The 16089-nt window shown below is 40.0% G+C and overlaps 1 protein-coding gene across 8 annotated transcripts in view; it reads left to right on the plus strand.

Annotated features, from left to right (window-relative positions):
- SHANK2 (SH3 and multiple ankyrin repeat domains 2) overlaps positions 1 to 16089 on the plus strand; it is a 361129-nt gene that overhangs the window by 198017 nt on the left and 147023 nt on the right. For all 8 annotated transcript variants that reach the window (XM_035116843.2, XM_035116841.2, XM_035116842.2 and 5 more), the window contains 2 exons: positions 5386 to 5468; positions 7060 to 7184. In XM_035116843.2, coding sequence (XP_034972734.1) covers positions 5386 to 5468; positions 7060 to 7184 — 208 coding nt within the window. The remainder of the gene's footprint in view (positions 1 to 5385; positions 5469 to 7059; positions 7185 to 16089) is intronic.

Genomic DNA, 16089 nt, shown 5'->3' on the forward strand with positions numbered 1-16089 from the left:
AATGTTATATATATTCATATTTCATTTCCTGGAGAACTTTATGTACACTATCCCAGTATATGTTTTATAGCATCCTTTTGGCTCAGATACTTTAGGTGAAATGTTAGTTAGAATTGCTTTCCCTGTTCCTTAGTTTCGTTTTTCCTCTACACTTCATTTTATTCTGTGAATTGTTTTCACACTTTCATACACCACCTTGGAAACTTCTGATAAAGTGAAGTTAAGAAACATTTTAAACCTGTTTCCATAAAACTGGATTTTAATAGAGGTGTACACTATTAGGTGGAGTCTCCTTTTTGTTCCTACACTTCTTATTTACTTAATATATATATTTTCAAGGTGGTTTACAGTCAAAAACACAAACCAATTTGAAGACAATCGGATACCGTCGTAGTTCCGAACATAAACGATGCCGGCTAGCGATCCAGCGGCGTTATATATAAAAACAAAAAACAAAGCAATAAAATTGTTTTAAACTATATTACAATTCCCATTAAAATCACAGATATTGACATCATAGCCAAGCCCCCATTACAAAATCCAGTACTACAGTATAGCAGCAAAAAGAGAACTATGAGGTAAAAACTTTTTCAGCTGTCATTTTTTACTAGCTGTCTTAAAACATTTCAGAGATGGGATCTGACTTGCCTCACTTTGCAAGGCTTTCCACGGGGTGGACACCACAACCAAAAAGGCCTTAACCATGGTTATCACCAGCCATGCTTCCTACGGTCAAGGGATCTGGTGTAAAGTTTCAGATGATGATCAAATCATTCAGGGAGAAACATAAAGAAGAATGTGATCTTTAAGGTACCCAGGTCACAGGCCATTGCTCACATCCTGACCATACGTTTAAAGCACTTTTATACCACTTTTACAGTCATGGAAAATCCTGGGAACTGTAGTTTGTTAACAGTGCTGGGAACTGTAGGTCTGTTTGGTTGTGTTGTATAAGATTGCTTTAAAATTCAGCTTGAAGATAAACTAGTAAAAAATGCAGATAATAGAAAACAAGAGAGAGATTATGCATCAAAAACATGCTGGCCTGTCAGTTTGTACTACAGTTTAAGTACGCTTAGGTTTAAGTACGCTTCGGTTTGAGTACTTTCAGTTTAAGTACTCTGCGGACCTGTCTGGAACGGATTAATCCACTTTCCATTACTTTCAATGGGAAAGTTCGCTTCAGCTAAAGTACGGACTTCCAGAACCAATTACACTCATACTTCGTGTTAAGTAAGCTTCAGGTTGAGTACTCCGCGGACCCGCCTGGAATGGATTAATCTACTTTCCATTACTTTCAATGGGAAAGTTCGCTTCAGGTTAAGTACTCCGCGGACTGTCTGGAATGGATTAATCCACTTTCCATTACTTTCAATGGGAAAGTTTGCTTCAGGTTAAGTACGCTTCAGGTTAAGTACAGACTTCCAGAACCAATTGTGTACTTAAACCGAGGTACCACTGTAGTTGTAGCTTGCAACAGTTTTCTAGGGCAGCCTCACCTAGAGCATGTTGCAGTAGTCTAATTTGGAGATCAGTAGAGCAGAGATAGGCAGAGTTTGTAGAACTCCAAGATCTACCAGCCAGAACCAAGTGCAAATACAAACCAACCAGTCAGGTTCAAAATACAAGTTTAATTAAATGATAAACTGAGTGCCTCTGAGCACCTTCTGAGCCAAGGAATTCGCTTTTTAGTACAGTGGTACCTCGGAACTCAAACGGCTCTGTTCTCGAACATTTTGGCTCCCAAAAGCTGAAAACCCAGACGTTCTCCTGTTTTTTAACTTTCCTCAGAACATGAACGTCCAACACAGCTTCCACTGTGCAAAAACCTAGCTGTCGGCTAGTTGAATGGTCTTCCGGAACGGATTACATTCGAGTTCTGAGGTACCACTGTACCAGAACTGAACTGACCCTACAGACTTTTCACACAAAAGTCTACCTTTGCTTAACTTTCTTCATAGCAGCAGCATCACTTAAGTGTAAAGAGTAATTTAGTTATTGCTACTGTTGAAACAACTGGGTGCCAGAAACCTTTGCCATGTTTTTGCAAGTCAACTAGAAATCTACCAGTAGATTATGGCTTACTTGCTTCCCAGCACTGAATTGGAGCATGGGTGACCATGGTTCAGCTTTGTTAGGAAGGGCTGTGGATCATAAACCAACCAAAGCTGAAAAAGGCACCCCTCACCATTGATGCCATCTACACAATCTAGCAGAATCACTTGAGCAAGAAGTACACTTCAGTAGGAGTGTAACACCACCCAGTACAAGCTGCATATTCAAACCTGAGTCAATTCACTACCAGTTCTTCTGTTTTGTCTGGATTAAGTTTTGGTTTTGTCATCCCCATTCAGGCCTTCACAGCTACCAAACAGTGATTTAAACTTTGAACTACTTCCCTAGAATGAGATAAAAATAAAAATATAGTTGGGTATTATCAGCTTATACTGATGATTCTGCAATCCAACTGTCCTCTCTGAGCAGTTTCATGTCGTTGTTACCGTAGATACCATAGGGGACATGATGGAGCCCTGCAGAATCTTACAGGCCACCAGACATGGGGAAAAGCAATAATCTTCTAGCACCACTTCTGTGTTTTATCTCTCTGGAATGAACAAAGCCACTTTAGCATTGTGACCACAATTCCCATCCCTTTGTGAAAACTTCATAGCTGCCAAGTTATCCCTTTTTTACAGGGATTTTCCCTTATGCTGAATAGGCTTCCTCGCGAGAAAAGGGAAAACTTGGCAGCTATGGTGAAAACCCAGATAGATAACATGGTCAATGGATCAGTAAACAAGCTCAGAGGTCCAGGAGAATCAACACGGTCACATGCACCTCATTCAGCTTCCTAGGAAATGAGTTGCTGATTAGGGTTTTTAATCACCTGATTGCTGTTGCTGTTGCTTTTTTTTGTTTTATTATGTATTTTGTATTCACATTTTGTATTTTTCTGTTGTGAACCACCCTGGGATCTTTGGATTAAGGACTGTATACAAATTTAGTAAATAATGAACATAAATAATCTCCCAGCCCTCTAGATGTTTTGGGACTACAACTCCCATGATCCCTAGCTAACAGGACTAGTGGTCAGGGATGATGGGAATTGTAGTCCCAAACATCTGGAGGGCCGAGTTTGCCTATGCCTGCACTAAGGTAACCAAGGCAGTTTTATTGTTGGCCAAAACCAGTCTGAGATTGGTTTCCCGAAGGGATCTAAATAACCATTTTCATACAAAAACTTTTGGAGCAGCACTACAGCAAATTATGTAGTTTGACCCCAAAAAGTTTCAAACATTAGCAGTTTATGCTACATTACCGGTATAATTAGCCATAGTAGCCATAGTCACTTGCTGTAGAGGGGATTTCTCAGTCCGTCCGTCCCCCAAGATGAAGTAGTGGCTATGGGAAAGGGTGGGTGAATAGTTTCTGGGAATGAGGGACAGGGTAGAAGGAAGAGTATGATGAGCAGCAATTAGGGTTACCAGACTCAATAGAGGACAGGACTTCTGTGCCTTTAATTGCCCTGCTCTCTTTTGAGTCTGGAAACCTTAAAGAGAAACCAGCAGACCCTTGGTTTAATTTCCAAGCAAAGGGTCTGCTGGTTTCTCTTTAAGGTTTCCAGACTCAAAAGAGAGCAGGGCAATTAAAGGCACAGAAGTCCTGTTCTCTATTGAGTCTGGCAACCCTAGCAGCAATGGAAGCCTCAGTCCTGCTGAGGCTGTTTTAAAATTTGCTAACTTGGAGGTGACCAGGTGGGGTGGGGAGGAGACAATTTTCTTCCTTTTTTTTAATGCCCCCTCTCACCTCTCGCAGTAAATCCTTTTTGCTCAGAATCCAGATGTGTTAGGATTTTACTCCAGACATGTTCATCTGCACCTTTATCTACTTGTGCTTCTGTGCCATCAGTTGGGAAGAAGAGAAAGGGAATCCTTGCCCTACCCCTAGCCAGGAAACCAACTGCCTCTGGCAACCTGCCCTGCCTCTCTTCCAGAAAGAGCTCCATCATAACTGCCAGCTGCTCTGTGGATTTTTGCCAAAGGGTGCTGGCTATTTTGGAATGTTGAGGGAACTTTCCATTATTCCTTTCAGCTGTGAATATAGACACATTTGTGCAAAAGCTAATCAGAGCCTTGGGGATATGATGGAAGCCTAACTAAACAAGTGTGTGTAAATGGGTGATTGCAGTCTTGGGGATCAAGCCAGTTATGTTTTGTCAGGTCAGATTCCCCAGTTTCCTCATATTTTATTACCTCAAGAGCAATGGTTTTCTGCCACTGCACCACCATGTTTTTAAAGCACCTTACTGTTTTTTAAAGGAAATATTGCCTACTATGCAAAAGAAATGAGGGTGTACCTGAAAGCTCTATGTGAATAATTTCTTGAAAATGTGTTGCCATTTAATGATATAAAATTGTGCTTATATTTATTTTATTATTAAAAAAACAACTCAGATCAGCTTAAATATCTTGAAGTGTTGTGATTTGGCTTAGAAACATATGCTCAATCTATTCTTTGAATAACTGGATTTTTAAATTTAAAAAAACAAACACTTATCCAAGAGTAATTATCAGATAATTTTTAAGAAGCTGCCTTTTTTTAAAAAATGTAATGTCTGTTTTTCAGAGGATCCTCTCATTATCAGGTCTTTGTGCTGGCTTTCAGGAAGGCTCTGTGATTTTTTATAGAAAAAGGTGATCATGAACATACATGCCTTGTTACTATTTAAATTATGCAGATTCTTGATGCTGTGAAAATTTGTGCTTGATGACGCCAAGGCAGCTGCACGTTGTTAGCATTGTAGGCTGTCAGATGATCATGTGGGATCCTTGCAGCATGCAACATTCAATAGGATTGAAAAAGGGCTTTTGATGCAAGGCATAGCTTCTGAATATATCCGTGCCTTTTAGCTACTTATAACAGCAAGCCAAGCTAACTTTAGGTTTTAAAATGCTGCCTCATTTTTCTTCTGGTTGGTTTCATTTTGGCTTCACTAGAAGATGCATCTGGTACATCCACGATTGAGGAGTTTATTAATGCTACTGTCGTTCAGTTCACTTTCTTTTCTTTTAGACTCCTAGCTAGCACACAGATGACATGATCACACATTTTGTTCAGCTACCACCATGCATGGTTTCTTCCTCTGCTTTTGCTGCATTTTTCCCTCCGTTAAGTTGCACTGTCATGTTCTCCCTTGCCATTAAGCCTCGTCTTTGTCTCTTTCCTCCTTCTGTTTGCCGTTATATTTTTCCCATGTTTGATTACTGCAATATTATTTGATTAACTGGCTGTGATGATGATGAACCTACACACTGGAGGAGCAGCTACTACTGTGGTGATGAAGGGATGTAATAATGGTCGCTATCCTCGGAATTCTCTCTACAGTGACTGCATTATAGAAGAAAAGGCTGTGGTCCTGCAGAAAAAAGACAATGAAGGATTTGGGTTTGTGCTCAGAGGGGCCAAAGGTATGTGGATTTTCTGTGTCTGTGTGATTGGGTGAGTGCCTATGTGAAAAATGGCATGCATTTCTGAAAATAAACAGGCATTATTCCTTATGCATTTGGTTGCTAGACAACAGTGTTCTCTCTGTGTGCAGTAAAACTGACATGAATTTCTGATTGAGCAGTTTTGAGGGGTATGTGTATGCATGTATATTTTTAATGCACAGATATATGTATAGAATAGATAGGGAGAATAATTCTGAGGGGAAGGGTGCCTGCATATTTTGTATATGCTACTGTTCAGTTTATTCACACTGTAAGCATCTTGGCTGTGGGGGTGTCAAAATTGCTTAATTTAAAGTGTTCCTGTGTTAAAATTATTTGTGGAGTGAAGCTGCATGTTGCCAACAAGCTTGAAATAGATCTGTGGCTTGCTCAAGGTGGAACTACTGCAGTTTTAGTATGAAAATCAGATCATTTTTGTATCTTCAGAAGCTGCATGTATGTTGAGTGGCCTTTTTTAGTGTGTTCTATTTTGAGGGATGCCTGGCTTTGTGTGTTGAAATGTGCTAAGCTTTTTCTTATGCCAAATGCACTCCAGTAGATTTATGTCTAAGAATCAAAGGTATATTTGTAAGGCTTTTCATTCTATTACTTTTGCATTTCATTTTTTAAAGTGGTGGTACATCCCAGTGCCTGCCACTGAGACACCCCTCAGTTGCTGGATGGGCTCTTCCTCATACAGCCTGGCTTCAAGGCTAGCCCATATGTGCTTATGGTGGATCCTCCACACCCTTCCTCTGGGAATACCGTTTTTATCATTCCTCGCTAGAATGGCAGACACCTATTGGGCTTCCCTAGCTATGTAACAGTTCCTGATTAACCCTCCTGGCTAAATGCACGTTTTAGCGGGGTCTTCTAGAGACTCTGTGACTTCACAGTGTAGATCAGCTGGCGCTGAGCTATCTCTGCAGCAAACAGAGGTTATTACTATATATGTTAATTTTGTATCAGCCTCAGCACTTCAGGTGGAATATTCAAGGCCCCCCTTAAAAACATATGCTAATATCCAGCTTCATGTATCATTTGTTATAAATTATGTTTGAGACCTTATTGGAGCATATATCTATGGAAGTGTATGCATGTCAGATCATTCAGCATATAAATATGTACATGATGCATAAGCAAATGCAATGTTACGCCATTAAATTTAATTACTTCATACTGTTTTCATTGTAGCTATAGGTAATTGGCTGCCAACAGACTTGAAATTTTAAATGCCTGAATTCTCCATGCTATGCCCATATTTGAAAATTAATGATATTGGTTTCAAATGAGAATCCTCTTCCATCAAATCACTTGCTTTTTTTTGGCTATATAGCAATTTACCAGAGCTGAGCTTCATTTATTTGCTGACTAAATTCAAGTGATCATGAATGCACAGGAAAAAGAAAGGGAGAGAACTATAGAGCAGGGAGATCTGTAGAGAAGGGATTGTTGTACTTAATGTGATTAAATGATTACTTATGCAGTGCCAGAAATTCATTAAGTATATATTTCAAACATTTATCTTTCTTTATTAAAATATATATTTTTAAAAATATTATTCCCAAAGCTGATACACCAATTGAAGAATTCACCCCTACTCCAGCCTTTCCTGCTTTGCAGTATCTGGAATCAGTGGATGAAGGTGGGGTAGCATGGCAAGCTGGCTTGAGAACAGGAGACTTTTTGATCGAGGTAGGAGAATTTTAAATGTGATCTAACCTTTCCTGTTCAGGAAAATTCTGTCGTTTAATCAGTTTGCACAAGGTTCACTGGCTGCTTTAAACTTGTCCTTCTAACTACTGGCGAAGAGGCTTATTCAGCAGTTTGATGCAAATCCTAGTGGCAGAGTCTTTCATGGCTTCATTATTCAAACCTCCTTTTGCTGTGTTGACACAAATTGTGTGAATATAGATGTGTGTAGTTCTAGCCAGCACATTCATACATGTGAGAAACCTCCATGAGGGAGGATGCTATTAATTCTACTTTTGGTAGTTTTGACCAAATTTAATCTTGAAGATAATTGAATGGATGTCTAGTGCTGCAGTATAACATTCAAAGGGTTGTGTTTTAATTACTAGCCTGATCCATCATGTGTGTAACAGCAGGTGGTGGTGTGATGATATCCTCCTCCTTTCCATAGAGATTAGTAATCTCATCTCTATGGTGACAGGGCCTCTTTTATTTCATTGCCCCAACACCAAATAAAGCTTTTATGGTGTCCCTTTTAATGGATAATATCCTGTATTTGCTGTACACCATTTAGCAGTGAAAAATGCATCAAGTGATTAGATATAGAGTAAGACATTAGAGAGAATATGTGTGATTGCATTTCATGAAAGGGGAAGCAGCTTTTGTGTGTCAGATTCAGGAAGACCAGTTTGTTTGCTTGTTAGCTTCTAGTTCACATTTTAACTTTTGGAATTGACAGTGTTATTATTCCTAATGAAAATTCTTATGTGAAATTAGCCATGGTTTGGTTGCCCTTTCCATCAGTTTCAAAGAAATTATTGCACATCAGTACAATAATGTGGTTGTTACTTTATTGGATTTTTAGTATATATCTGGCTATATTCAGAATTCATGCAATGTGAATAATAGCCTGGTATTCAATTCCCCCCCCCCTGTTTTAAGAAATGGTGATACTCTACTTAATGTCACTTACCCATATAATTCTTTGGTTTGCATTTGTTGATCTTCAGACTGATGAGTAAGTTATTTTGTGGCATATGATATAAAAAGGTAGAATGTTTTTTTCCCTAATGCCATTTACTAATCTATGCAACTTCTGGTACAACTGGATTAGGATGCAGTACTTGGTCATTTTCCCTTACACATTCAGACTTGAAGAGTAGACTGAGATTTCTTCTCTCTTAAGTTTTCGTGTCAATCTTTTGCATTTACAAATCACAGTAGGGTCAAGTTTTTAGCAGGAACATGTTAGAAGTAATGTGATACAATACAAAATGTTTTGGCAAATTCCTTATGGTTATAATGCACCCTTATAAGTTTTACTGGGTAGTGAATTGATGGACTGTTTACTATTTAGAGGGCTTCCTTGGGAGTTAAACTTGAGAATCACACTTTATTCATAAACCACTGATCCTAACTTTTTCTGCACCTGCAGATAAATATTTATGATAGGACATATTGGTATGTGGTTAACTTCCATTATATAAAGAGCTACTTTTGGCACACTGAGAGGTTTGACATGGTTTGTTGAATTTTCAGGGGTTTTTTCTTCTCTGAAAAATGATGTTCAAACTACTTTTGAATTTCTCCAAAATTTCAAACTCAGTTTGCTATGTGGTATGGGCAAACTGCTGTTCAAGAAACTCATGCCCAAAGCTGGCATTTGTCTGTGGAAGTAGTTGTGTGGTTTTGTTTTTTGGGTGATAGCCAGTATTCCAAACTGTAAGTGTATGCCAGCACTGCAGTGATGTTCTCCGCTGTTGGTAGAAGATACATAGACAGAATTATTTAGGACTAGGATACTGGTAAATGGTACAATGAAATATTTGGAATTAATAGTACCTTGGAAAGCATAAGATACTTTGAATAGGTCTAACAGGGGTCTTTTATCACAAGCAATTGAAATACTATTGAAATACTTTAGGTGTGGGAAAGTTATACAGGCACAAAGTCTGGTGGAATGATGCAAATCAACAGGAATAAAGGTCAATTTACGTTATTGATTTAAGTTAAGTTTCTCATTTTAAAATCCATTTATTTCATGAGCAAGCATGTGTACTAGATGGTTGTTGTAGCGAACAGAACATATTGGTTTGCAATTAAATAGAACATTTTTATAATCTAGGAGCATAATCCAAAACCTTGGATAATATAGGCCACATGGTTTTTGCATGGTGAATCTCTTTATTGTCAAGATTCTCTTTCTACGCATGCAAAATAAGGGAAATCCTACTTTTCTGTGGGACCTCCGACCCCATGAGCATATATGTTGAGTTAAGAATCTTTTTTGGCCCTCAGTTCACAGGTCCCATTAGCAGTCCTTTGGAATCACTTTCTACATATCTCCATCAGGAAAACTGTCTATTTATTCCTACTCTCTGCTTCCTGTTACTTTCCGATCCAGAAGAGGACCTCACCTCTTATTTCACAGCTACCGTACTACGCTTAGATAGGAGTCTTTGGTTAGGTACTTGTCATGCAGGCATTTAGTGGCAGGGAGGCAGAACCAAGTTATCTGCGACACAATTGGTCAGTTAAGTATTTTTATTTATTTAGTTGATGGGAGGGGCTTCCCCCCCTGACTACACCTATGGTACAGTCATACTTTGGATCCTGAACGCCCTGGAACTCAGACGTTTTGCTCCCAAATGCCGTAAACCCGGAAGTGTGAATATTCTTTTGAAATGCCTCAGATTATTTGTTAAGGTGCTTTAACTTTTTTAAAAAAACTATTTTAAGGTGGGTGTTTTTACACATACAGTGGAACATCGGTTTATGAATTTTCGGTTTACGAACGCCGTGGACCCGTATGGAATGGATTAATCCACTTTCCATTACTTTCAATGGGAAAGTTCGCTTCAGTTTATGAACAGACTTCCAGAACCAATTGTGTTCATAAACCAAGGTACCACTGTATAGGTTTTTATCTTACTCTGACCAAGAACTCTGAAAGGCATTTCAGATATCTTTGAAATAAGAATGTACTGAATAGTTTGCTGAATCAGGCCAACTTTTGTAGTGAAATAAAGAACACCTTCAATATTGATATGACAAATCACCTCCTCTTTTTTCTGTCTTGATGCTTCAAAATCCCACTGATAGTTGAGAAACTTGACAATTGTCAACTAGGGTCACATTTGTTACTGAGGAATGCTTCTATAAATAAACTGTACTGAATTTTCCATCCTAATATGACAAGTTTTTCTGGAAACTGTAATGTGTTAAGGGTTCTTTTAAAAATAAAAATAAAAAAACTTTTATCCCAGAAATAGCTATTTTGCAGTAATAAGAATTAGAAAGGTTTGTATGCACTTTTCATTGCTGTGAAACCTCATTATGATAATACGGGATGTAGTTGGCCTTATCTGTTGTTGCCAAGAGATAGAAAATATTCAATGACTCAGACGTTCACAGTATTACATGCTTGAAGCTCAACCATTTGCTTCTGGCATATGGCTGGGCTGCCATTTTTGTTAAAGAAAAAGTAAACTATTTGATAATTTCGTATAGTGCTATTTTATGCCAGATTTATTTTGTTTTGTTTTATTTTCAAAGAGGATTATTTTTCTGCTGCTTTGTTTATAATTTGCGGTATAGAAATATGCTTCATTCATTTACATTAAAATGTTCTTCCTTATGCATGTATCTTATCATTAGTTTATAGAAATGAGCAAGTCAACAAAAAACCTAGTCTATTCATTTTCAACATCTTTTGCAGATTTTCTCATTTATAGACCCACTGATATGTGGGGATTAGAGGAAAGATGAAACCAGGCAGTTATTAGCCTTTGGCAGTGCCTTGCAGCCCAGGAGAGCAGTTGTATTCTTCCTCATAGTCATACTGTTCCCCTGGGTCACTTCCTGCTTAATGTGACAATTGTGTGTTAAACAAGTGTTTCATGCAGCAAATGCCATCAAGTGTGAAACAAAGATGGATGGTCTTTAAAACTCATTTTTCAGGCATTACCCCACTTACAAGTAGTAGCCCAGTCATTGGTCCCAGGGTGTCCATGGCTGTTCACATGGAATACGGCATGTACAAGTAAACTGGGATTTAATTGCAAGTGCAGCTTTCACAATAGCCATTTCACTGGAATGGTAATCCTTTGTTCACTCACTTTTTGGGGAACACCCAGACAATGTGATTATCAGCCTCTTGCATTGCATTGTTTTTGTGTGTGCATGGTCTCCTTCCCATTCCCCTAGTCCTGATTTTGGGCATTTTTTCTCGTTTATAATAAAGCACAATTCCAGCACAACTGGGTGAGTGTTGGCAGGCACGGTACTTTTAAGGCTCTTCGGGTTCCTATGCCATTGGTCGGGGAAGATGGGAATTGTAGTCCAAAACATCTGGAGGGCTGAAGTTTGGGGATGCCTGGTCTGGAAGAAACCCAGAGACCCCTTTCAACCCTTCAATTTTGTACCTTTAGGGTGGAATGTATAAAAGGAAGTTTGTCCAACTAGCCCCTTTGTCAAAGTAATAGCTTTAACTGGCCAGTTAAGTGCTCATCGGCATCTCAAGCAATGGACTAAGTGATGGTGTTCTCCAGGACAGGTGGGTTGGTGTTAAACACACACACACCCCTCACCTGACTGCAGGCCATGTGATTCTAGGCAGAAGAAGATCAGCCAGAGTGGCTGTGTGTGAGAGCAGAAACCTACACAGACATGTTTTGCTCTGTGCTGGAAAGCTGTGGCTTTGGGGTTCGCCTGGAACCCCAAAGGAAAAGCAAGATCTTCTTGGTCAGCGTTCAAAACTTCCTAAGGACTAGGTGCATTCCGCAACTTGCTATGGTCCAATTGTGACCAATTTTAGATGTATGGGTGCATGTATTGAGCCTAGGCCCCATCCCCACAATATGATATGCAAGCACTCTCCTCCAAGCCCTTGGGGGGTGGTCTCCAGGCCCGTCCCTGCTTGGTGCTCCAAGCCCATCCTGGTGAGGGCTGGGCTGGGGGAGAAGGGCTCCAACTCCCCTCTCAGCGCTCTCAGCCTCAGTGAGAGGAGGCTGAGGGGAGGAGGGCTCCAAACCCCGTCCCCTCTTGGCACTCCGAGCCTTGCCCTGGCGATGGCTGGGCTGTGGAGGAGGGCCCCAAGGCCCTTCCCTGCTGAACTTTCTAGTAGCTGTACATTTGTTTCACTTTCTCTCTGAAATTTCTTTCAAGTTCAGTATCATAATCCACAGTAGTCTTAATGAATTTATATGCTACTTAATTGTCAAAGTTGGCCTCTATACAGCTTACAAGTATGAAACCAATTACAAAATAATATATATGCATGTAATAAATATGCACACAATAGAACCATTTCATTGAAACATTAAAATAAGCACACACACACACACAAATACACACAAATACAGTAAAACAAAGACATTCAAATAGTGCAACACTTCAGAGTTAAAACAGCAATTAAAGAATTAAAAAATAAATATAGTAACAATAATAGGTGTCTGCATTGTGCTCAAGTGTTCAGATGCTGCAGGTATATATTCTTTTAACCCTTACAAAACCCGTCAGATATGTCTCGCCATCCCTGCGCAGCCTAAGATGAAATCGCTGCTAGATCGCTGGCTGCTGCCTTCCATGTGCCCCTTTTCCTCTCCTGCCCCCCCAATGTAAGTTCACATCTAGCACAATATACACAGACACATACACACATAAATATTTGTAATTAATTATTCAAATGACTTGTGGTTTTGAACGCTATTGCAGGGACTGAGCGCCATTTATTTTTGTGGTGTCCAATTAAGAATTGCTATTAAAAATCTGGTGTTAACAATGTGCCACTGATGTGAATTATGAATCAGTTCATGCATTTTGAAAAAATAGATAGAAAGAGTTGCTGCGTTAAGGGGGAAATGGCGACTAGCCATTCTGTTTTTGCGCCTGGAACCCAGGTTCCAGGAGCAATTTGGCTCCTAGCTTTTCTATCTCTGTTTCTAACTCTGTTCTTGGAGTGTTACTGCTGTAAACCACTCCATGCTATGCTCAGATTGTATTTATGTGTAAGTAAAACCATGTAAGTAAAACTGTGTAAAGCCTGGGACGCTGGTGGTGCTGTGGTCTAAACCACTGAGCCTAGGGCTTGGCAATCAGAAGGTCGGCGGTTCGAATCCCCATGGGAGGGTGAGCTCCCGTTGCTCGGTCCCAGCTCCTGCCAACCTAGCAGTTCGAAAGCACGTCAAAGTGCAATTAGATAAATAAGTACCGCTCTGGTTGGAAGCTAAATGCATTTCTGTGCGCTGCTTTGGTTTCGCAGAAGTGGCTTAGTCATGCTGGCCGCATGACCCGGAAAAACTGTCTGTGGACAAACGCCTGCTCCCTCGGCCAGTAAAGCGAGATGAGCTCCACAACCCCAGAGTCGTTCATGACTGGACTTAACTGTCAGGGGTCCTTTACCTTTACCTTTAAAACCTATTGACCTGCATGCCAAGGTAGAATGTGTGCAGTGGAGACCTACCAAGATGATCAAGGGTCTGGAAACCAAGCCAGTGGATGGTGATCTGCCATGGATGCTGTAGTTGGGATTCCTGCATTGCAGGTGCTAGACTAGATGATCATTGGGGTTCTTTCCAACTCTACCAATCTATGATTCTAAGAAATGTGAGCTTTGGGCTGCATTTGCATTTTACAGCTTTTCATTTTTAAAAAGTGGTGACTCAAATTCTCAAAATGAAAAGTCAAATTATTCAACTCCTGAAGTTATCACTTGTATACTTATAAAATGTATACTTATAAATATAAATATACTTATAAAATTCTGTGTTGTTCATATAACTTGAGGTAGGGATTTTTCTCTTCATTGAATATGGATTTACCTTATGGTTTCATTAAGTAACAGTTAATGTGGCTATTTTACAAGTGTTTGGATGTAAATGTATATTTCTGTCTGTATTCATGACTTCAGTGACATAACATGTGAATTATGTCCTAGTTAAATTCAAATCACAGCCATTATGCAGGGACAGCGCCTTCAGGAATGTCTGACCAAAATGATGTTATTTCTCTTCTGTTTAGTGAAGTGTTTAAATTTACGTTACTGTTTCTTGGGTAACATTTCTATCTCATTCTATATATAGGTTACTATGTATTAGCACTGACGATTGCAGAATAACTAGAATTTAAGTAAAGCATTGGTTTCATTGTTCCAGCAGAAAGAAAGCAAAAGTTTTAGGGCACAGTCATATACTGGGGAGCCACTTTTGAGGGATTAAGCAGAATGCCCCAATACGCTAGCAGAACACTATGTGCACAGTCACCATGATAGTTATGCCATCAAAACACCTCTGATAAGCTGAAGGAAAACTCCCCTTCAGGATGTATCCCATTCCAGAGGCTGATCAATAAAGGCTTTCCACATAAGGCTTTTCTTGCTTGCCAAGATTGATAGATTGTGGTCACTTTCCCTCATTTTATGGACTCTGTACTAGCGCCCTCTTTTCTCTGCTGACTCAGGTACCCTGATGTGGCGGGGGGCAAGGGAAATGAGTGCCCCATGATGTGTCTTATTCCTATCTGGTGCTGGGGTGTGGGTGGGTGTGACTAGGATACTGCTCTGTGGAGCTTGCTGTGTGGGTCCAAATCTCCGGAGCTCCCTCTCTTTTGCCCCTGATATTACTGGTTTTGGCCAGGCATACAAAAGGTAAAAGGGGGCATTCCTCTCGCTTGCCCTGATGGGAAGTTGCACTCCTTTACCTGCTTCCAATCCCATGCAACAAGCCACTGAAGGCTGCTGGTGTGGTGCAGTCAGTGTGTGTCTGCCCTTGTCCTAAACCCTGGCCTCTCTCCACTGACCTGCATGTCAGAAGAGTTTCTCCTCCCTGGGTATATCTTGAATCTTTGTCCCAGTATAGCTAAATGCGTTCTCTGAGGGCACTGTGTCCTTCGAGCTATGTGGGTGTTGTGTTGTGTGTCTTCTTCTTCCTCTTTGTATGCTGTGTTCATAAACCAGTACTTGTGAGGGCTATGAAAGGATTCAGATCTCTGCCTGTAGGATTGGCTATAGCAGGGTCATTTCTCTGGTTGATCCACTGGTGCCGATAGAGTGAGGATGCTGCAGTGCGTCATCTTTCATGATGCAAGGATGTGCGCTGGGAACCTGTCATGAGTTCATTGACACCCCTCACATCCAATCTGTGGCCAGTATGTGGTAGCAGCACTGAAAAAGCCTCTGAGTAGTGTTTCCATAGCCATTTTTATTCCATTTTTTAATTCTTTTGTTATGTTTTTCCTGTCCTGGGTTAAACATGCATCTAATATGGCAATTATTGCACCAGAATATTTCTGGCATATCTCAGGTCCTGACATAATGTAAGTTTGGATTGCTTGGTTTGGCAGTTCATGAATATGAAACATTTTATTTTTTCATCCATTTTCTCTCCCCACACCTCGCTGTAATCCTATGATTTGCTCTTTTTGACTCTGGTCCTCACCTTGACACCTCCATCTTCCCCATACTTGTTGTCTTTAATCTCTTCATCTCTGCAGAGATAAAAATAATGGAAAGCAAAAGAAAAGAAATCGTTAAATAATCTGAGGTATTCTTACTGATTGGCGAAATGTCCACACATAGGTTACATATTGAAACAATTATTTTCTTCCATAAAACAGATGCTCTTTTGGGGGTGGGGGTGGTAGTAATCTAGTTATAAGTAAGAGGCATCTTAAATTACAAAGAGCAAAATGGAGCCAAAGGAAACCTATAGCATGATTTTAGGGTCTTCCATGAGCTGCTGCTTTGGGGGGTGGGGATTTGAGTGTCCATGAGTGGATTTCCAGATATCTTGCCATGACTTTAAAATTGGAAATGTAAGAATAGAGAAAAGGTGGTATGAAAGAGAGAGAGAGAGAGAGAGAGAGAGAAGGGGGTGGGGAACGTTATGTTTTTACCCTATCTACATACCAC

Source organism: Zootoca vivipara, chromosome 1 (assembly GCF_963506605.1).
Source record: "Zootoca vivipara chromosome 1, rZooViv1.1, whole genome shotgun sequence".
Taxonomy (NCBI): Eukaryota; Metazoa; Chordata; class Lepidosauria; order Squamata; family Lacertidae; genus Zootoca; species Zootoca vivipara.